The following is a 23,052-nucleotide window of genomic DNA, read 5'->3' as shown; positions in this document are numbered from 1 at the left end:
TGGAATTTTAAGGATTCAGTGCATTTGTGAATTCGTGTTTAGTTTAACTTTTTTATATACTTTAAAACTTTTTATTTTACAGAAAAAGCTTTTTATTCGCGCTTCGTACACTCGCGGTTTCACTATATGTGGAGTAAAATAGACCTTATTACAACTATACCAAAAGTATGTTTTTAAATAATATCGATGCTGTATTTTTTCGGCCTTTGACATAAGCCGACTTCGCCGCGTTCGGTTGTTTATGAGAATTCAAACAAACAGTTCCATCCTTTGGTAAGAGCCGCATTGCATATGCATTTATAGTTTCATCTTTCCATTCGTTGCAAAAATTGTGATCGAGTAATTGATCAATAAAAAAATCCGAAGATAAAATAAGGTCGTCTGTAGCTTCAACTTCACTCTCACTAAAATTGTTCGTAATCCAGCAACAGAAAAAATGGATCGAAGACCGCAACCAAAAAATGAAATAAAAATTGTCTTATTTTTAACAGGCACATTGCTAACACTTCTGCTGAATATCAGTCTGAATTAAAAGAGCTTCCAAAAACTGCCAAGCAAGAATAAATTACAAAATTCTTTAAGCCATTGCCTAAGCCTGAAGATAATAATTCATCAGTATGGTTAAAAACCTTAATTAAATTGTTTTTTTTTATACATTTGTTCTTTATTTTGTCACCTAGGAACGTACCCCCTATAATCCTATATAAATTGCCATTCCATATTCACCGTTTCTGTATTCGCACATATATCCCGCGAATAAAGAGCTTTTACTGTATAATGTTACACGCTTCTTTAATTTTAAATTTCATATTAAAATTATGTGTCACTTGATTTTCCAATTTTATACAGTCTAAGTTAATTTAACTACATAATACTAAATAGCTCAAATACAAGTTATGTAATAACACGAAAAAATAATAGAAATAATTCAAGAATATTAATATTTTATGTGAACCAATATTATGAACAATAAAAACGATATATGTATAGGTATTTAATAAAAAAAACCAAAACTATCATATTTATTTTAAGTATACTAAATTCGATTTGAAATGAACATAATACATTCTTCAAATCAATCAATTTTTATTCATAATTTCACGGGGAGAAAAACAAAAAACAAACAATGAAAACGATATAAATCCATCTAGACGCTTCCAATGGAAAAGGACACAAAAATATGAAATAATATCAAAATTGTGACAGATACAAGTAAAAATTAATTAATTAATTGATGACATGAATTAACAAATATACATAACACATACGAAACAATAATACAGCAATTTAGAAACAAAAATTGAATAAAAAACTTTGACGATGAAAATAAGACTTTATGAATTACTTCAACGAGAAGTTTATTTTTTGGACCTGAATATACAATAAAATAGCATAGATTAGTTCCAATAATATTTAATTAATCTTATATCTAAAAGTAATATTCTATAAGTTCTATATTATAATCGTCTCATAAGAACACTTGACTTCCACAATTTCGTCTTCAGAAATAATTCCTGAAATTATAAAAATTTAATTATAAAATTACACAATATAATTTATAAATATCCATGAAGAGCATCTACAAATAAACCAGCAGGCTTTACAATTTTATGGCATTCTTCTTCAAATTTTTTTATTTATACCGAATCATTAATTTTCCTGTAATTCGTAGCTTCTGTAGAAAAATTATTAATTTTTTTAATTATATTGACACATGATTCTTTTAATATTAACATCTCCAAAATTAGAAGCAGTAAGCCTATGCATTTATTAATAATAATATGGGATGTTAAATTGCCAATTGCTTTTTCATTTATTTAAATTGTTCTTTTTAGTAATCTTGAATTGATCTAATATCTTATTTAAAATAAATTGTGAACATTGGGTAGATTCGTTATATTTCTCATCTCGTTCTAAAAGACTATCCACAATATATGATCCTATTTTCTTCAGTTTCCTGTTTCTTAGTTCAAGTAAATATAAACTTTTGATTTTTTTCTTAGACCAAGAAGCAAATCTACGCGTTTTTGGCATTTTTTAAAATTAATATTGCTTTTATTTTATTATTGTATACTATAATATACTATAATATATAAGCGTACATGCTTCTTTGATTTTAAATTTCATATTAAAATTATGTGTTACTTGATTTTCCAATTTTATAAAGTCTAAGTTAATTTAATAATACAAAATAGCTCAAAAACAAGTTACGTAACAACACGATAAAATAATAGAAATAATTCAAGAATATTAATATTTTAGGTGAACCAAAAATGCGAACAAAAAAAACTATATATGTATTTAATAAAAAAAAAAATAAAAAAAACGAACCATCATATTTATTTTAAATACACTAAAGTCGATTTGAAATGAACAAATACATTCTTCAAACAAATCAATATTTATTCATAATTTCATGGGGAGAAAAACTAACAACAAACAATGAACACGGAATACAAATCCAACGAGACGTTCCCAATGGAAAACCAGTGACACAAAAATATGAAATAATATCAAAATTGTGACAGATACAGTAAACATTAATTAATTAATTGATGACATGAATTAACAAATATACATAACACATACGAAACAATAATACAGCAATATAAAAGCTAAAATTAAATAAAAATCTTACATTTAAAAGTATATAACAAATTACACTTTGTCTGGTGACTAAAATAAGACTAATTTGTTTCTCTGCTTGAAACTGATGTTTCTTCAACCACCAAAACTGAACTAAAATTTCTAAGTCAAGTACTTCCCGAACAGAAAAATCCATTTGTTTTGTTATTACATTTCACTTATATTTCGACACAAAAAATTACAGGCTGGTTACTTGCACTGATTTGTATAACTCATCTCTTTGAGGATGCGAAAGTAAGAGTTTGAAGTAAATACAAATTCAGAGCTAGGGTCAATATTAACTTTGAGATCATTTTTTTAAATTAATAATAGATTTTAAATCGGCTTCCGTATTTGTATAACGTATTTATTATACAGGGTGCTTCAAAAAAATGTATACACACTTTAAACTATTGTAGTTTTCCCGCTCTACAAGGCTAATGTTATATTTCTTCGCCAGGTGCCAGCATAATTGTCCCTGTATGTTATATTATCAGTTGGAATTTGTAATATCAACATGGGGGACGTACGTTTGAGTTTTGAAGAACGTAAGCAGGTTATTAAGTGATACTGGAAGTTTGAGAATGTAAATGAAGTTCAAAGACAGTGGAGAAGGGAGTATGATACAGAACCACCTTCAAGATTAACAATTACACGCATACGAGACAAATTCGAAGCTCATGGAACAGTGTGTGATGTGCATAAAGGTCATTCAGGTCGGCCTCGAACAGCTACAAGTGAAGAGTCATCAACGGCAGTCTTGGAACTGTTTCAACGCTCTCCTAACAAATCTTCCTGAAATTTAACTTTGTAGAACGGTACATAAATTTTCTATGGAAGTTCAAAGTGTGTATACATTTTTTTGAAGCACCATGTATTTGTTTATATGATAAAATGTGATTGGTTTACAACTGACTATACGACAAAATATCACAAAACTTATTAGCACTAAAAAAAGTTAATAACTGTATATGTTATTATATTTTTAATATATATTATTGTATATATTAATTTTATATAATTTTTATTAAATATAGTAAGAATTCACAAAAAAGAAAATATCACAAAACTTATTAGTTTTGTACTATATATATTATTGGATTATATATTAATTTTATATAATTTTCATTAATAAAAATATATTAAGAATTCATTACTATTATAAATTTCATAATCTATTTACAACTAGTAAATTCACTTCATATGTATGAGATCTCAAGTGCGGTCCTGTTTTATGCAAAAAAAATTGCAGACGAACATTATGGAACCGAATGTTTGTTTGATTTCGGGCTATGTTTTGTTTTGCATCCTTTTCTGGCCGAAAGTATGATTCCTTGTCTAGTAAACGCCGCTCTTAAGATCGTAGTTATTCCAGAAATTCCATACGCTATGATGTCAACAGGCTTTCAACTAAATACTAAAATTTATGAAATCATTATGTATGAAATGCAACAAAAAACACGGCAACACTCACGAGGCAAATAATTAGGTCCCTTTGTTGCACGCCGAAAAAGCGAAGCGTTTGGTTCGTTCCACGGGCCGCGGCAACTCCGTTTCTATATGCGCAGAAATCATAATATTGAGAACAGAGCAATCTTGTTCAAAACCCCCCACCAAATAGCGATTGCTCAGTTTATGTTGTTCAGTGGTGGTGTGTGCATCGTTCGATAAACCAAATTCTACGCAATTGATCTGTAAGAAACTAATCCAACACTCAGTTTTTAGGTGAGTAGAATCCACTTTATCACATTCATAACATGTATATTACTCATCCAGAGGCGTAGAACGTAAATCAGACAATTTTATATATAGACTGTTTTCGTTCACAGTTCTAGTAAAGAATCTGAATATTTAATGAGAGTTGTAACTTTATTTTTTATATTGTGGTTTAAAAAATGTCAATTAAACTGAACTGTTTTTATGAAGACCTTAATGCAATGCTAAATAAATTTTCAGATGTATTGTTGAAGAGTCGCATGCTTATTTTTTGACAAATTAAGAATAATGCTGTGTTCACTTTTGCCTTTTGAATCGGATATTAATGTATACGACTTTTATAGTTACAGTTATGATTGTTTAATTCGTATAATAGCATCTAATTGTTGTCTTACCTCTAATATATTTAATTTAAAAGAAATTTTAATTAATTATGATGGAATATGTTGGTAATTAAGATTTATATTCATATCGTACGAAAGTATTACAGTTTTTTACCGTATCGCATTCGACATTAGAAGTTCTAAAATAAATTCTAAGCAATATATGTTCCATCAATATTAATAAAATATATAATATTTCTATAAACAACAATAATAAAAAGTTTACACAATTAAAAATTAAAATATATAAAAAACTCAAAATTAACAGTAACAATGCATAGTAACAAAACATTCTGAATTTGAAGTGTAACTGCAGATCTGTCGCTGACCGTATATATTAATATAATTTCTATGTTATTTAACTTATATTTCACACATTCTATTGAAAATACGAAATTCTTTTTGTAATTGATGTTACACATTTTGTACTTGTAATCTAGTTTTTATAAAATAATTCGAAATGTCCGCAAAGGGCATCATATGACGAATACATTTTTATGGACATTACGATCCGCTTTGTCTTCAATTCCTACAATGTAACCAGTACCAGATGCCAAAAAACAAAAAAGGATTTATCACATTCTAAACATTATTTTAATTACTATATCATAATACGTTATAACGAATTTTCAATAAACCAAAATTAACAAAATAATCAATTTCTTATAATTATTTTCAATATTTTTGCATTAGTATATTTGTGATACAAATAAAATCAATAATTGCACGTAAATACAAGTTTACTTGTTTGTTTATTTTTTTGTTCAGCATGACAATTATTTTTGTGTGAGCAATTATTCTTCTTAGCGATAACTCTCTCCATTAGTTTATATATAAATATTTTTCTAAAATAAACACAACAAATAAATTTATTTAACACATTTAAAATATATAATGTAATAAATCTGTACAATTTAATTAAAGATAATAAAATATATAACAAACATTAAACAATACATATTAAAAGTTTGGTTTGTTTATAATTTAGGAATAAAATTGATCTTATTTATGTGTGTTATTATTAAAAATAATTTCTCACAAGTGACGGAAGTTGCCATTATAAATTGTTCTTTAAGAAAACTTATATACCGTATCAAAAATGATGAACGTGTCTACTCGCATATTGAGACGGAACATCAATACCTCTTTGTAAACAAAAAGGAAAGATATACATGCAATTATGTGGGCGGGCCGAACTGACTGGAGGGGATCATTTGGTTTTGCTGCGTTTAGCATGCGGTTCGTCTCCGCAGACGAGTCGGTGTCTTTAAACACATTATTTAATTATTTTTAGTTTTTTTTACTTATGCATTTATTTATTTAATTTAATTTTTGGGATACATTTTTATTTTGAAAAAAGTAGTTTATTTTTAGAATACTTATTTTTGTTTTTGATATACCCTCAAAAAATATTTCATTTTACAGATTGAAAATTATACAAAGTTACGGAATTTAAATGGAGCATCCGAAGAACTCGAACTACATCCCTACGCATACGGAGAGTTACTAAATGCATTCGCAAAGATTAATTTACATTGTGCGCCGGCGCGCACCAGCACGGCGCATTGTCTCTGAGAGTAGGGATTCTTACTACCGGGCAAAACTTTACTCTCTTTGTCGTGCATCCATCTCTTACAACATCCAGACACGAAGAGCATTTTTCGTACTGTATACATATCCTGATTTCACTGAATTAGTTCTTTTTCCAGATAACGTTGTAGCACTTAATTCAATAAAAATCCTTTGCATAAGAGGAGCTACTTTTTTATCAAATTTACTCCACATTATTGTTTCATATTGGTGTCCGACTGTATTTTTTTTCCAAATCTATTATATTTTTTCTTCTAACACGGTGCGTCATTTTAGTCTAGAGTTTATTCCCATCAAAAATAGAAATTTTTAGTGGATCAAAGTAAAAGACATTAATTTTGACGCACAGATACTATATTAAAATAAATAAACAAAAATGAAAATCAACAAAAAAGAATACACTTGTCGATTTGTAAAACGTATTGACCTACTCTTTCTTCTTGTTAATTAAAATAGTTCATTATTGTGATTACTAATTTTCGGCAACTCTTTTAATATCACGTTGTAGAATTAATATTTTTAATTCGTTACTGAATTTTGATTGTAAATATCAATAAGTTTTTATATATTTTCAATACAAAATATTGCTGAATTCATTGTTAAAATATCTTCCTGAATTCTTCGTAGTATGTTTTTAAAATTCAAATTCAAGTATTCGTTATGTAAATAACATTATCGATATCGATATCGTAATGAGCACAAAATTGATCAGCTATCGTTAATAAGTTCAATTGCGACAAGATTGCAGAAATCTTATAAGAAAACATCTAGACAATTTAGGCAAATTTTAACTGTTCAAAAATTTTATGTATGTGCTCTGAATAAATATGTATACTGAGCAATTATTTTTAGTTATTTAAATAATATCAGTTATCTCTTTTTTGTATTGAATGTCGTCTTAATTCACAATAAACAATATTTTCCATTATTCATGATAAACTATGTATATAAATTATAAGGTGCTTTTAATAACCAATACTGAATTTTTAATTTTAGCAAGGGCGCAAGAAACGAAGAAACTTTTCAGTAGTTGCAAGTTTCTTAGGACAAATGAGAAGTTACACTGGCATGAAATTTTAGAAAGAAAGGATTTCAAATGAATCAGGAACGTAAATATAAAAGGTCAGTCTCACATTTACCGTAAACTAATTTTGCTTTGTATGATACCAATTGTGTGTTTTTAAAAATATAATTACAACTGTTCAGTTATGTATTGTACAAATATAAATTTTCATTAGTATGTAGATAAGTAAACGTTGAACAGCCTAACATATAACTATTATATAAAATTATTTTAATAAATTGAATAACTAATATCGATTTTTTATTTTCAGCATTTAACTACAAAACTAAAAAGGTTCCTACCAAGTTGAAAGTTTCTTAGGACCATTAAAACAATGAAAAATTAAACCGGAATGTCATTTTATGAGGAAAGGATAGAAAATGAACCAGAAATGTAAATATAAAAGATCAGTCTTACATTTACTACAAACAAATTTTGCACAGTATCATACTGATTGTGTGTTTTGAAAAGCACAATTACACATTACAATTGTTCAGTTTTCTATTGTAAAAATATAAATTTTCATTAACATATGGATAAGTAAATATTAGACATAATAAATTTAAATTTTAATGTTATTGTGCTAAGGGTTCTCTTACAAATTTTAACTGTTCAACATTGTTGTGTATATGTTTAATATAAATTTGTATGCTGGGCAATTATTTTTGGTTATTTAAATATGAACAGATATCACAAGTTACCTCCAAGGTTTCTTTTCTGTTTTAGATGTTATCACAATTGGGATCAATGTTCAATATTTGTCACTCACAATAAGTTAGTATATAAATTATTATATAAAATTATTTTAATAAATTGGATAACTATCGATATTTCGTTTGCAGCATTTAACCATGAAACTAAAGAGCTTCCCTCAAAGTTGCAAGTTCCTTAGGACAAATGGAAAATTAAACTGGGATGTCATTTTATGAGGAAAGGATAGAAAATGAACCAGAAATGTAAATATAAAAGATCAGTCTTATATTTACTACAAACAAATTTTGCACAGTATCATAATGATTGTGTGTTTTTAAAAGCACAATTACACATTACAATTGTTCAGTTTTCTATTGTAAAAATATAAATTTTCATTAACATATGGATAAGTAAATATTAGACATAATAAATTATAATTTAATCTTTTGTGCTAAGGGTTATCTTACAAATTTTAACTGTTCAACATTGTTGTGTATATGTTTAATATAAATTTGTATGCTGGGCAATTATTTTTGGTTACTTAAATATGAACAGATATCACAAGTTACCTCCAAGGTTTCTTTTCTGTTTTAAATGTTATCACAATTGGGATCAATGTTCAATATTTGTCACTCACAATAAGTTAGTATATAAATTATTGCATAAAATTATATTAATAAATTGAATAACTATCGATATTTCGTTTTCAGCATTTAACCATGAAACTAAAGAGCTTTCTACAAAGTTGTAAGTTCCTTAGGACAAATGAAAACTGGGATGTCATTTTATGAGGAAAGGAAATGAAATGAATCAGAAATGTAAAGATAAAAGGTCAGGCTCACATTTATTACTATGAACTAATTTTGCATAGTAGCACACCGATTGTGTTTTTAAAAGTACGATTACAATCGTTCAGTTTTGTATTGTAAAAATATAATTTTTTCTTTAATATATGGATAATATATAGATAAATAAATGTTGGACATACAGTCTAATAAATTTTAAATTTTCTTATTATACTTATCTTACAAATTTTAACTGTTCAAAATTGTTGTTTGGTTATTCTTTGTTCAGTTATTCATGATAAACTATGTATATAAACTATAAGGTGCTTTTAATAACCAATACTGAATTTTTTATTTTAGCAACGGCGCAAGATGAGAAGTTACACTGGCATGAAATTTTAGAAAGAAAGGAACTGAAATGAATCAGAAACGTAGATATAAAAGGTCAGTCTTACAATTACTGTAAACTAAATTTGCTTTGTATGATACCGATTGTGTGCTTTTAAAAGTATAATTACAATCGTTCAGTTATGTAGTAGTAAATCTTGAACATATAGTCTAACACATAACTGCTATATAAAATTATTTTAATAAATTGAATAACTAATATCAATTTTTTGTTTTCAGCATTTAACCACAAAACTAAAAAGCTTCCCATCAAGTTGAAAGTTCTTTAGGACAAGTGAAATAATGCAAAATTAAACGGGCATGTCATTTTATGATGAAAGGATATAAAATGAACCATAAATGTAAATATAAAAGATCAGTCTTACATTTACTGTAAACAAATTTTGTATAGTATCATACTGATTGTGTGTTTTTGAAAGCCCAATTACAACTGTTCAGTTTTTATTGTATTGTAAAAATACAAATTTTCTTTAATATCTGCTAAGGATTAACTTACTTACTTAATTTTAACTGTTGTGTATATGTTTAATACAAATATGTATGCTGGGCAATTAATTTTGGTTATTTAAATATGATCATTTATCACAAGTTACCTCCAAGGTTTCTTTTCTGTTTTAAATGTTATCACAATTGGTGTCAATCTTCAATATTTGTCACTCACAATAAATTGGTATATAACTTATACTATCCTATATTTTTAATTAAACTATTATACAAAATTATTTTAATAAATTGAGTAACTAATCTCTTTTTTGTTTTCAGCATTTAACCAAGAAACTAAAAAGCTTCCGACCAGTTGTACAAAGTTGTAAGTTCCTTAGGACAAATGAAAAATTAAACTGGGCTGTTATTTTATGAGGAAAGGAAATGAAATTAACCAGAAATGTAAATACTAAAGGTCAGGCTCACATTTACTATAAACTAATTTTGCATAGTATCACACCGATTGTGTTTTTAAAAGGACGATACAACCGTTCAGTTTTGTATAGTAAAAATATAAATTTTTCTTGTTGGACATACAGTCTAATAAATTTTAAATTTATACTTAAAGTTATCTCACAAATTTTAAGTATTTAAAATTGTTGTGCATATGTTTAATATAAATATATATGCTGGGCAACTAATTTTGGTTATTTAAATATGATCGGTTATCACAATTTACCTCCAAGGTATCTTTTCTGTTTTAAATGTTGTCACAATTGGTATTAATCTACAATATTTTTAAATTAACTATTATACAATTATTTTAAAAAATTAAATAACAATAAGCAACCAACAATTTTAAAATTGTTATTTGTCATATTAAAGCCCATATTACAAATTTTAACTGTTCAAAAATGGTTAAGTAAGTATAAATATGTATAATGAGCAATTATTTTTAATCATTTAAATAAGATCTCAATAAATTACTGTATAAATTATATTATACTATATTCTTTAATTTATCTATTATGTAAATAATTAATATTGTTTTTTTGCTTTAGCATTGGACTAAGAAATTAAGAAGCTTTCCTCCAAGTTGTAAGTTTAGTAGTATTGAAAATACTACTACTAGAGCAACAGTTTTGGTAAAAGTTAATACAAGAAATTGTATTAAGTATACAGGTATTTTAACTATCATAATTATTTCCAGATTAATTAGAGAAGAATTTGCTTCGGGGGTAAATTTTTTAAAAGGTTAATTGCCACAAACCTCATTTTGATATCTTTCCCTATAAACTCCACTCAACAAAATATGTCCACCTTTTTTTATTTCAGACGGAATAATTGAATTTAAAATATTTCTAAAAAGTTCATTCAGTAACTTTTAGTTTAAAATTGTCAAATTACCCAATATAATTTTCAAATTTGTCTAGTGTCAAACCAAATTTGATGACATTTGATAATTTTTGTTTATATAATCAATTAATTTAGAATATTTTTATTTTTACTCTCGGACTGTGTTAAAAAAATTTAACGAATTTAAAATTTTTATAGTGAATATCAACCTAACCTACTTTTACCTTTAAACATAAACATTCCATTATCTTCTTTCTATTAATTGAAAATTAAAATAAATTTATATTTTTCAATAAGTTAAAATAATTTTTAAACATTTCTATAGATTCTCAAGTACATTTATTTAAAAAGGTATATTAATCATTTTCTATGAAGAGTTAAGTTGTTAGTTTCTAAAATATTAAATAAAACTGAAAATTTGAATTGTTATAGTCATGATATTTCAGATTGTCAATAACTCGTGTTCTCACAATCGCAAAGAAGTTTATCTATCCCAGAACGATTTGTTAACTACTTAAAATTTTAAAGATAATTTAGCAAATTGAAACATATCAATAAGTATATAGTTACGATATTTTCTAACGTTTGTTATCTTTTTGTTTTAGGTATTTGGATCATTTATTCGGAAAGCACTCATCGAGTCTTATTTTCTTCAGGCACTCGAACCAATTGATTGTATCAATCTACTAGCACACCAAAATAATTGAGAGATCTCGGATTCGAACTCTTAGAACATTAATAAAGTCTATTCTCATTTGTATATTAACATAAGCACGAGCTGCTGCGCCAGTTGTTGACTTTCATAAGTAATTTTTTATGTATTTAGAATGTAATTTGTAATAGTGTAATTTAGTCCTTCGACAGTATATATCAACTTGAGTACATGTTCAATTGTCTCAACTAAGGTTTATAACCTGCTGCTCTTTGAACATTGGAGTTGATGAATTGACAATTATAACAAGGATCTAAAGGCTGAATTTAATTGTTAAAGGTTATCCGTTACAGTTATGGTTGATTGTTCTCTTATGTGTCAGTTGGATATAAGATATGTTCTATTCACAATAACAAGGATTCAGGAGGTCCTTTTTAATGCCATTTTGATTTGACATGCGACACTCATTATTTCTTTGTGTGCAGTAATTTTACCTCTTTTATTCTATTTACTATGTTTATTAATGATTTGGAAATACCTCTTTTCAATTTCGGTTTGGAAACGTTAGTACTGGGGTGTTTAATCGATCGTCTCTGGAGTATAGAGTTCTTACTTCCTCGTGGAGTATTAATGTATAACCTATTATTCTAGCGTTTAAGTTCTTGTTTAACGATAAGAATCCATTTCAGTGATTCCCGACTGAACATAATTAGTTTTTGCTGTCCTTTACTAAACAAAGTGTAATTGTTTTTGCTGCTCCTACTATAGTATAGGCTTTAATTGTCCTGATGGAAGAACTAACAGTTTCTTTGCCATTTGTATTATATGAAATTCTTAAGCACGACATTGCCCATTAATATATTGGCAACTGCTGAAACAGGATTTCTTAATTCTATAGTGTATTTGTCCTTTTTGTGGCATTCGTCGGCACCTTTATTATAATTCTTACTAACTGTTGATCTAAACCTAAGACTACTTTCCCTAGTTATGCAAGTAACAATACGTGATTCAACCAAGCATCTGACCTCATTGACTATGTAACCTTTATCCCTAATTGATATTTGGTAATCACTAGAGACCAGATGATATGCAACAAAGGTTTTATGCATGCAAATATGCATGAAAAATATTTGAAATATGCGAAATTAAATGATAAATTTTGGGAACCCAAAATAAAAAAAAAGTAAATTTTCATTTTTTCTTCTTTCAAATTCAGCATACTATTAGTAAATTATCCTTTGATAGGCAATAATAAGCAGAGTAACATTATTAAACGTGAACAGTCGAGTATTATTCAAATGCTTAGTGGTAAAATTGTGTCTTCGATTATTTAGAATATTTTTGTAAATGGTTCACCCCACATCCACCGAGGTAACTGGGCAAAAACTTATAGTTTCTTAAAAGTTCTGCCGTCCCTTTAATGAAACGATCAATTTGACTCAAACTTTCAGAACCTGTGTTATTGTTCAATATGTTTTCAAATAAGTTATGCGGCAACGTAGAATTCATTTGGGGAATTTTATTATTTGTTTGGATATTCCAAATTGCGAATTTCAAGATTTTTAATACTGGTATGTAAGAAAAATGAGTGCGAATCATGGCCATGTTTTTCATTATAGAATCTTTAAATATTTCTTTAGATTGATAAACGACTATTGACTCGGTATTGTCAAAGTCATTTACTACACCTTTACTAGCCTCGAAATATTTATTGTAAAACAGCATTGCTTTGATACACGTTCTCCATGGAGTTATTACTGGTTCAGAGGGAGTGACAAATTTGGTAATTTTTCTTTGGAGGTTTTATTATGAACAGTTGCTTCAAGAAAAACTAATTAGTTTATTTACATTCCCAAACGTGGATCGTACTTCTTCAGCAAGTCGATGTACTCAGTGAGTAAAGCACGTAAGGGCCTTGGCTGCCTTGATCATATAGGGAGCAGCATCTGACATATTAATACTCTTTCCTCTGCAGCTGATTCAGGAAATATTGTTTTAATACTCTCATTTACAAATCTGGTCATCGTAGAATGATTTGTCTTTTCCAATACTTTGTAGGTCACCAAATAGAAAGATGAGGGCTTCAGTTTTAATGTTCCGACCATCAAATTCGCTATATAACGTCTACAACTGTCTATAGTTTCGTCAGCTGAAATCCAATTCAGGTTTTCTTTGATTTTGATTTAAGTTTGAGTTTGATTTATGCAATATTTTGTCAGAAATATGTGGGTAGGATTGTTAATTTTGTGCAGAGTAATTTTACTTGTTTTCCACAACCACACATTCCATCCGTTTCTTTGAGTTTGAACCTCTTAAGATAAGCTCGCATGTTTCCGTGCCCCGGAAGTACCTGTGTCGCTTTTTTGTCCGTTTTTAACCCTTTTAAGCTTGCGAACAAATCTGTCGCCTCCCTTCCTCTCCCCGCATTTAACATAACGAATTTAATGTTCGTTTCCATAGTCAATCTATCTCTTGCTGCTTCTAAGCCTCCGTTGCAGCGACTATCCAACGCTCCACGACCCTTATATTCCAAACCGTAAAATTTGCAATTCGTGCATGCCCTATCCTCCTTACTACAATCCCTTCCTTCGTGTTTTCCAGCTCATTTATAACAAGTCCTTTCCCATTCTTCTTTTCAGAGTTTTGCGATGTGCCCAATGTTAAGATGCACTTTTCTTGTACTTTCACAATATATTTTCACCTATTTTTCACCTCAGCACATCACATAAGCCTTGTACTCACTTTTCACTGAAACTTCTAACTAAATATCTCTTTATAACCGCCAAAATCACTACAAAAACCGCTTGTTGCCCGTTCGCTCACTGCCATTTCATTTGCTATTCTTGCTCTTATTGCTAATGGAGGACACCCCGCTATTACTCTTAGAGCTGTTGTGGGAGCCGTGTTGTACGCTCCTGTTATTACCTTCAAGTACGGCCTTTCTATTCCATTTATACTCTTTCTTATCTTCTTTTTCTTTGTTGTATCTCCCCATATTTCCGCTCCGTACAGTATAACTGGAACGATGGCTCTTTCATAAATTTTCTTCAGAACTTCTCTCTTCTCTCCCCACTTCCTTCTCGCCATTCCGAAAATTTTCCCAGCTGTTACGACGTTCTTGTTTTTTATGCTTCTTATGTGTGCTTTATAGTTTAATTTCTCATCAATCCATATGCCCAAATATTTTATTTCTTTTTTCATTTCTAGTTTCCTCCCTCCCATCTCTATTCTCGGCACTCTCACTCCATGTCTTTTTGTTACCCACAGACACTCTGTTTTTTCAGGATTATACTTTAATCCCTTTTCTTCCGCCCATTGGTTGCACGCTCTCTCAATTGTCTTCCACTTTCCTTGAATCTCCCTGATATTTCTACCCGTTATCATTATTATCTGATCGTCTGCGTACGCTTGAATCTTACAATTCCTCTGTTCTACTATCCTTCCCACCTCTCTAAACCAGCTTTCCATAAGTACAATCCATAATGTTGGTCCCAAACTCGATCCTTGAGGACAACCCTTTTCCATTTTGTATTCCCCATATGTGCCTATTATGCATCTTTCCTTCAAAAAGTCTTCTGCCATCCCACTCATTTCTTTGCTCACCCTTGCTCTTTTCAATTCCTCTATTATCAATCCTCTCTTTGCCATGTTGAAAGCATTTTCCAGGTTTAGCATGACCACCATGATATGATTTCCATCTTCCCTTTCTTCCTTCATGCACTCCACCAAACTCCCCACCGCTTCCGTTGTATTCTTTCCTTCCCTGAAACCATACTGCTCTCTGCTCAGGCTCTCATTTTTTTTCCAATTCATAAATTATTCTGTTGTTTATGAGCTTATCCAATACCCTCCCTAAAGCCGGCAGCAGCGATATTGGCCGGGCTCCTCCACTTTCTTTCGGCAACCACACCAGCTTCGCCTTTTTCCTTGTTCTCGCTCTGCTTTATTCCAATTCCTCATTCCACCAGTCCTGACTCGGTCCATTCCTATCTTTCATTCTCATCGCCTTTTTGCATGCCTTCCTTACGCATTTCTGCATTTTCCTGGCCCTCTCCCCAATTTCCTCACCCACATCATCTCTCCACTTTCTTATCTCTTCTCTAAACGCTCTCCAATTTGCCCTCTTTATATCCCAAATTTTACTGTTTCCCCTTTCCTCCCTTTCACATCTTATCTTCCATTCTAAGTACATGTGATCACTAAGTGTCTCTTCTTCCGAAACTGTAATCCTGTATTTCCTCCCCTTTAATCATTACTATATCCGGCCAACTCCTTCCCATCGCGTTTCTGAAGGTTGGTATACCACTTGCATCCTCTGCTATCTGATATCCATTTTCGTTAATCCACTCTTCCAATCTTCTCCCCCTTCCGTTATAAACCTGGTCCCCCCAACTTGGGCTCCTCGCGTTAAAATCCCCAGCTATAATTTTTATACCTTTTCTCTTTACTATTTTCTTTACTTCCTTGTCCCAAACTCTTTTTATTTCATTTGCATTCTTTCCTGGTTCATCGTATAAATTTAGCAACCAAATATTATTTTCTTCCTTTTTTCTTTCCAGCTTAATCATAATCCCGTTCTTACTGGCCCATTTTTCGTGAGTTCGTACCTCCCCCCTTTCTTTCTTCACAAATATCGCTACTTTTCCATTCTCCACCCTATATGTTTTGTATCCTTTTATATTTAACTTTCCGTGGTATATTTCCTTCAAAATACCTATGTCTATCTTCTCCTTTTCCAGTTTCCTTGCGAACAAATCCGTCGCCTCCCTCCCTCTCCCCGCATTTAGCATAACGAATTTAATGCTAGTCTCCATATTCGATCAGTCTCTTGCTGCACCTAATCCTCCGCCGCAGCGACTCACATACCCTATCTAACGCTCCATGTCCCTCATATTCTAGACCTTGAAATTTGCAATTTGTGCATGCCCAAATCTCATTGTTACACTCCCTTCCCTCATGCTTTCCAGCGCATCTATAGCAAACTCTTTCCCACTCTTGCCTATAGTGTTTTGCGATGTGTCCAAACCTACAACATCTGTAGCAGATTTCGGTGCTAAAGTTCTCCTTTACAAAACACCTTTCCCCTCTATTTCTACCTTTTCTTCTTTCATTAGTTTCCTAAAAATTTCTCCCTCTATGCTGAATATAATATTTTCCCTGATTAAATTCCGGCAGTTGTATCTTCCGACTATTTTTACTTCTTCCATTCTGACTTTCTTTCCCACAGCTCTTTCAATTACTTCCATCATGCTTTCCTCACTCGTCCCTTTCCTGACGCCCTGTATCTCCAGTTTTGGTTTTATTTTCTTTTTCTATTTCAAAAACCCTGTTTTCTCCTTTTTCTAAGTTCTTTCTTATTTCGTCATTTTCCTCTTTGGATCTACTTTTAATAAGTACTCTGTTTCCTTTTAATATTTGTACCGATTGTACTCTCATTCTGTGTAACTTCATTTCCTCTATTTTCTTCTCCACTTCCTTCCTGCTCTGTGCGTCTTTCATTTTAATCACTGTTTCTTTTCTTTTTTCTTTATTCATCTTGGTATCACCCATGCTTCCTCTCTTTCTGTCTCCCCTTTACCTTTATCCTCCCTTCTTCTCATTGTCTTTACCCTTTCTGCATAAGTTTTTTTCGTTTTTTCCTTCATTGCTGCCTCAATTACGTTGTTTTCCCCGTATTGTTCTTTGCCTGTTTGTTTCTTGTTGCTCCTTTCACTTTTCTTATTTTCTTCTTTTTCATTTTCCATTCTGTCTTTCCACCATCTATTCATCATCGCCACCATTTCAATTCTTCCTTCCATTCTACCTTCTAATTTTCCCATCCTATATGCCATTTGTGCCGCTCGTTCCTCGATTTCCTTCACTGCTCTCAAAACAGTTGTCTGTTCCGAGATGTTAAATTGTATCTTCGTACCCGATTTCCGTGTTACAGCTCTTTCTATTTTCCTCCCTAATCCTGTTATTTCCTCCAGGGAATCCTCCACCCTTTCTTCCTTTTCTTCCTCTTCTGTTTCCTCTTCCCTTTCTTCATTTTGCACTTCCCTTGTGCTCCCTCCCACTACTATATCCGTGTCATATCCCGTTTCCCATGCAATGTCAACCACTTCCGATTCTTTCCCGTTCATTTTCGCTTATTGTTTTTCCGTTTCATACACAAAATTTGTCTTATTCAAATTTTCCGCACTACACAAAGTTTTTAACTGTTTTGTATTGTATTTTGCGATTCAATCCTATTCAGTTCTAACTAATACACTTCAAAGAAATTGGGTACTTACCCCTAATTCTCCATTCCACCCTTGTTTACCCTTCACGTCTAGGCACTCTTTTTAGTCGCGTATCAGTCACCGCTCACCGCGCACCCATTCCTACGCGGATTCCAGTCCGCCTCGACACCAGACATCGCTGTCTCTCTCACTCCTATCGGCTACTGTTTGCGGTCACGCACCACACCCGACGCTCGCTGCCCGCGTATCGATTACCACACCTAACTGATTTAAATTACGGTTTTTGGTCCGTTTCACTGTAAAAATCTATCGCATTTATTTACACCACTGACCAGCATCACTGTTTACACTACATTTAGCAAAAATTGTCACTTTTCCAAACGTTTTTACCGTTTAAAACACCCGTTTTCTATTACCGCTGTAGCCAAGCGCGAGTGAATGGTGAGGGACAGATGAGTTGTTGGGATTTACCTTATATACCGAGTGGGGCCATCGGTCGACGACAGGATTTAGTTAGTTTTATATAGTTTCACAAGGCCAACGTTTCCATGTTGGTACTCGGAAATGTCTGTGCACGATCTACGTTCCCTGGTGGTAGATCAGTTTCCACGTTGCGATCTGTTAAGACTCGGGCCTTTGCTTGGGAATTCTTTTCGCCGGTTAGACGTTGTGCGACGTTGTGTTTGTTCCTCTCTTTTTATTAACATTGACATTAACAATATTAAGATGAATGAACGAATGAATGTCAAAATTAAAACAAACTCCAATCCAATTATTTGGAGATTCCTCTTCTTGACGATTAGATGTGACTCCGTTTTTTACTATGAACATCATCGCGCACAATGAAGGGTGTACAAAGACTTACGTACGTTAAGTAGTCTGTCGATTACAAAGAAAATGACGACGGCGACTGCGATGATTTTGGGGACTCACATTGGAGATTAGGTGAAGCTATATTCATGTTGTTCGTTTTTTTGTTGCATTCATTGCCTGGATCACGGTGACGTACTCTGTTGTGTGAGATCAACGAAAATTATGACGACAACGACAAGAATAACACATACACAAACGTAACCAATAGTATTATTCTGGAGATTCATCTTGTAGGTTAGACAGGACTCCGAGTTTTGTTGTACTCTTTGGCTTCATCTCGATTATATGTGTTTTTCTGGAATAGACTGTCTGACTTCATAATCTTCAGTTTCCATTACCTATAGTTTTATTTTAATATTTAGTTTGAACATGTGATTTAAAGAAACAAAGTTCATTATGTGTACAAATTCAGCAGTATAAAATGCATCATTAGGAAGATTGATGAGCTGTGTACGAAACTTTCATATGAATATAAGAATTTTTAAAATTAAAATGTTGATTAGTGAGTTTAGGCCACGTCCTAAAGTTAATATTGGATTATTTATCTAGAACAAAAGCTTAAATAATATGTTCAAATTTTGCAAGATTACTGTCTAATGTGCGAAGCATCGAAAATTATATAAATGCGACGATTATTAATTATAAAATATGTTTCAGAAGGGGAACTTTGATAATATAAAGAATTATACTATTAAAACAGATTTATTTTTGCTATCTTGGTCGCAAACAGTATCTCTTACGTTTAAGCTTATACTGTGCGAAAAATGCTGTTCGTGTCTAGATGTTGTAAGAGATGGATGCACGACAAAGAGAGAAAAATTTTGCCCGGTAGTAGGAATCCCCACTCTCAGAGAAAATGCGCCGTGCTAGTGCGCGCTTGCGCACAATATAAATTAATCTTTGCGAATGCATTTAGTAACTCTCCATATGCGATATTAAAAACAAAAATGAGTATTCTAAAAATAAAGTTCTTTTTTCAAAATAAAAATGTATCCCAAAAATTAAATAAAATAAATAAATGCATAAGTAAAAAAAACTAAAAACAATTAAATAAAGTGTTCAAAGACACCGACTCGTCTGCGGAGACGAACCGCATGCTAAACGCAGCAAAACCAAATGATCCCCTCCAGTCAGTCCGGCCCGTCCACATAATTGCATGTATATCTTTCTTTTTTGTTTACAAAGGGGTATTGATGTTCCGTCTCAATACGCGAGTAGACACGTTCATCATTTTTGATACTGTGGGGTCTACCACGAACCCGAGTGAGATATCTCACCCGGTGAGTTAACTCACTTATGACATCAATGTGGCAACAGCGCATTTCGTCTTTGTTTACAATATTTTCTCCACTATAAAGTCCAAAATAATAAAAATAATTGAATCATTGTATTAATAAGTTATTACTTGGTAATAAAAAAAGTCCAGGAGAACTTCTACGAAAATCTATGAGATATTTTATTCGGTTCGAATGACGTTATTCTTGTAGGGGTGTCCAAACGCCTTTTACAATGCCGGTGACTTGTATTACAGGTGAGATATCTCACCCAAAACCGGTGACTTTACACGGTTGGTGTTGAGTGAGTGAGATTTGTCACATTTTGCGTGAGTTCGGATTATGTGGATTTCTTGATATACATTGATACCTTGAGTGTTTTAAAGACATTATTGTATTTATTTACATCAATTAGGAATATATAAAGTTTTAAATTTAGGTTAATTTGTCGTGAGTTCAAGTTGAATGTTTTGTTGATATTATATATTTTTTTGATCTATTATGACCGTGTTACGTCAGTAGCAATAAAAAATATTTGATATAAAATAATTCCGTTGTTTATTAGGTATTAATAAAACAAATGATTTGATTGTGTTTTCAATTAAGATTGTCAAACCTTAACGAATAAAATTTAATTTATACTGTACAATATATCATATAATTAAGTGAGGTAGAGTTTATTAAGTTGTGTGGGGTACTAATAGATATCTTTCATATATTGTTGAAATATTCCATCTATTTATAAATCCTTAGCTCAACACCAAATGTTTACCTGTGTAAGGTAAATTTAATTTTATGCTTCATTTGTTAATATATAATTTGAAAATTGTAGCTACTTGCAGCTTTGTGTTTTTATACCTCAGTTAGTTTTCAAGTAGATATCATATGTAATTAGTTTATAAGTTTCCCATTAGTAATTGCTTCAAAAAGTAAAAAATACATTGATGTGATAGATACATCAGCTTAAGTTATTAACACTCAAGATAAGAAGGATATCTTCAAAATGTTGAAGGGTTAAAAATTTATAGAAAAAAGATAAATAGTAAAACTTAATTGTAAGTACAACATTATAATGTATATATTCTTGTTTTTTCTGAAAAATATAATTTCCCAGAAATCACAAAACGTACTGTTTGCACACATGTAGCATTTGTACGAATTGAAAAGATATCAATCCATCAATAATTATGCTTACTTATTAAAGACATCATCAATTATTGACAAAATTGCAGATATGTGGGACAACTCTAGATATTTCAAATGTCACCATACATCCTGGAAAATTAAATTGCATTGAAAATGTATTTGGGCACATACATTGGATTGGGACGAGAGAACAATGACAAGATTGGATTTTAATCAAAGTATCGGCGCTCTTTTTCTATATATTTAGCTCATCTCTCAAGAAATTTATGGGTACCATTCCAAACAAGAACATCATCTTCCATTGAACTCCATTGATCATTTGTTGTCGGGAACGGACGTAGTTCACTAGTACTTTAGGATCCCACCGCACACATTACATCTTCATCTACCCAAACCTATCCGATCTCGCACTCAATGTTGATGGCGTTACCCATTACCCATTATTTTTTACCTTTGAAAATTTCAAAATATATTAATTTTTGATTGTGATATCTTTTCGTTATGGCGTAAAAGCATCATGTCACGTAGTTTTTCGTTATTCCTTCAGTTTGTGTGAAATGGTTTACCGAGAAACATTCAACTCCTCCACCATCATTTGTTGTATTTGTATATCATATTTGTCCAATAATACTTGTAATTCATTTTGAAACTTCTTTGGTCGATTTTCGTATTTTTTGACAATAACATTGAAATCGCCACTTAATGGTTACAGCACGATTGCCGTAAGTCTCGATAAGTATTTAATCACTTTCCTATGCCTTTCTCTTTGATTAAACAAAAAAAATATCACAGACCACAAATGCTGTTTATTTGGCTCAACATTCGTCATGTTTACCACGAAAAAAAATATCTTATTAATTCATAAAGAACTAAATGAATATGTTGTATTGTAGCGGGGAGTCCTACCAACAAAGCAGTTGTTTGCGATTATCTTTTGCTTCAATATGTTTTATGTACGGATTCTTGATAGAAAAACATTTCAAACTTGCACACCTAATAAACAAATTAATAGTATTATATAGTAGTATATTTTAATGATTAAAATATACACAAACCTTTCTTTAACCATTTCAAGTTAATTAAACATTATTTTTTGCACTTGTATGAATTTTGTTTGGATGTCAAATTTTAAATTTGTAAATATAAATTAACCTAAAATTTGAATTCCCCTAAAATTTACCAAATATAAACACGAAATGCGCTGTTGCCACGTTGATTTCAGAAGTGAGTTAACTCACCGGGTGAGATATCTCACTCGGGTTCGTGGTAGACCCCTGTATATCCATAATTATTAAGTTTAAATTTCTTATGGGAACTGTACCGTAAGAGAAGTTGTATGCCATAATTTTTTTCAAATTAGGTGGCTCTTATCATTTAGTTCACTAGAAACAGATGTTGAGAGTTTAAAATATAATTTATTAATACCAGAAGTAAATTCAGTTTTGATGAAGATGACTTTTCAGAGTCAAATGTAGAGAAAAATGAGTGAGCGAGAGCAAATATTCTTATAACCAGATTTAGATCAGAACAAAATTGAGAGAGATTTTCAATATGAATAATCTAAAAGAACACTGAAAGTTTTAAAAATATCAATATTTAATGTAAAGGTTAAGGCTTTCGTGACTTATATATCTTATTATACATTTGAATATCTTTGTTGTTCACATTCGGTCAGTATATGCCAGGGGCACGCGAAACAGCCACTATGGGTGAAAAACTTTCCAACGGTGGTGGTTTGACAGGCGCAAAATAGTGAAAAGGTGGTGGTTCCAGCCTCAAAACCTCCGGGGCCACTTCAGGAACATGTGCAACAGCCACTGCGGCTGCCTCACCATTCACCTCTT

General features: G+C 31.0%; 1 protein-coding gene and 2 long non-coding RNA genes across 3 annotated transcripts; 2 read left to right on the top strand and 1 right to left on the bottom strand.

The window, feature by feature from the left end:
* The first annotated feature begins 4,135 nt into the window (after positions 1 to 4,135).
* LOC126266057 (uncharacterized) lies at positions 4,136 to 7,754 on the top strand. Its single transcript, XR_007548533.1, has 3 exons — positions 4,136 to 4,350; positions 7,311 to 7,436; positions 7,649 to 7,754. It is a non-coding gene; the product is annotated as an uncharacterized LOC126266057 (long non-coding RNA).
* A 388-nt stretch (positions 7,755 to 8,142) lies between these two features.
* On the top strand, positions 8,143 to 12,292 carry LOC126266041 (uncharacterized). Its single transcript, XR_007548514.1, has 7 exons — positions 8,143 to 8,333; positions 8,781 to 8,901; positions 9,216 to 9,299; positions 9,483 to 9,604; positions 10,026 to 10,161; positions 10,748 to 10,868; positions 11,648 to 12,292. It is a non-coding gene; the product is annotated as an uncharacterized LOC126266041 (long non-coding RNA).
* A 3,601-nt stretch (positions 12,293 to 15,893) lies between these two features.
* On the bottom strand, positions 15,894 to 16,508 carry LOC126265919 (uncharacterized). The gene has a single exon (XM_049968827.1). It carries the CDS (start codon positions 16,506 to 16,508, stop codon positions 15,894 to 15,896), a length of 615 nt encoding a protein of 204 aa, XP_049824784.1.
* Positions 16,509 to 23,052: the final 6,544 nt, after the last annotated feature.

The sequence above is a fragment of the Aethina tumida genome, chromosome 6 (assembly GCF_024364675.1).
Source record: "Aethina tumida isolate Nest 87 chromosome 6, icAetTumi1.1, whole genome shotgun sequence".
Classification (NCBI taxonomy): Eukaryota; Metazoa; Arthropoda; class Insecta; order Coleoptera; family Nitidulidae; genus Aethina; species Aethina tumida.
The sequence above is the reverse complement of the archived record's forward strand: the minus strand, read 5'-3'. Positions and strand labels throughout refer to the sequence as shown.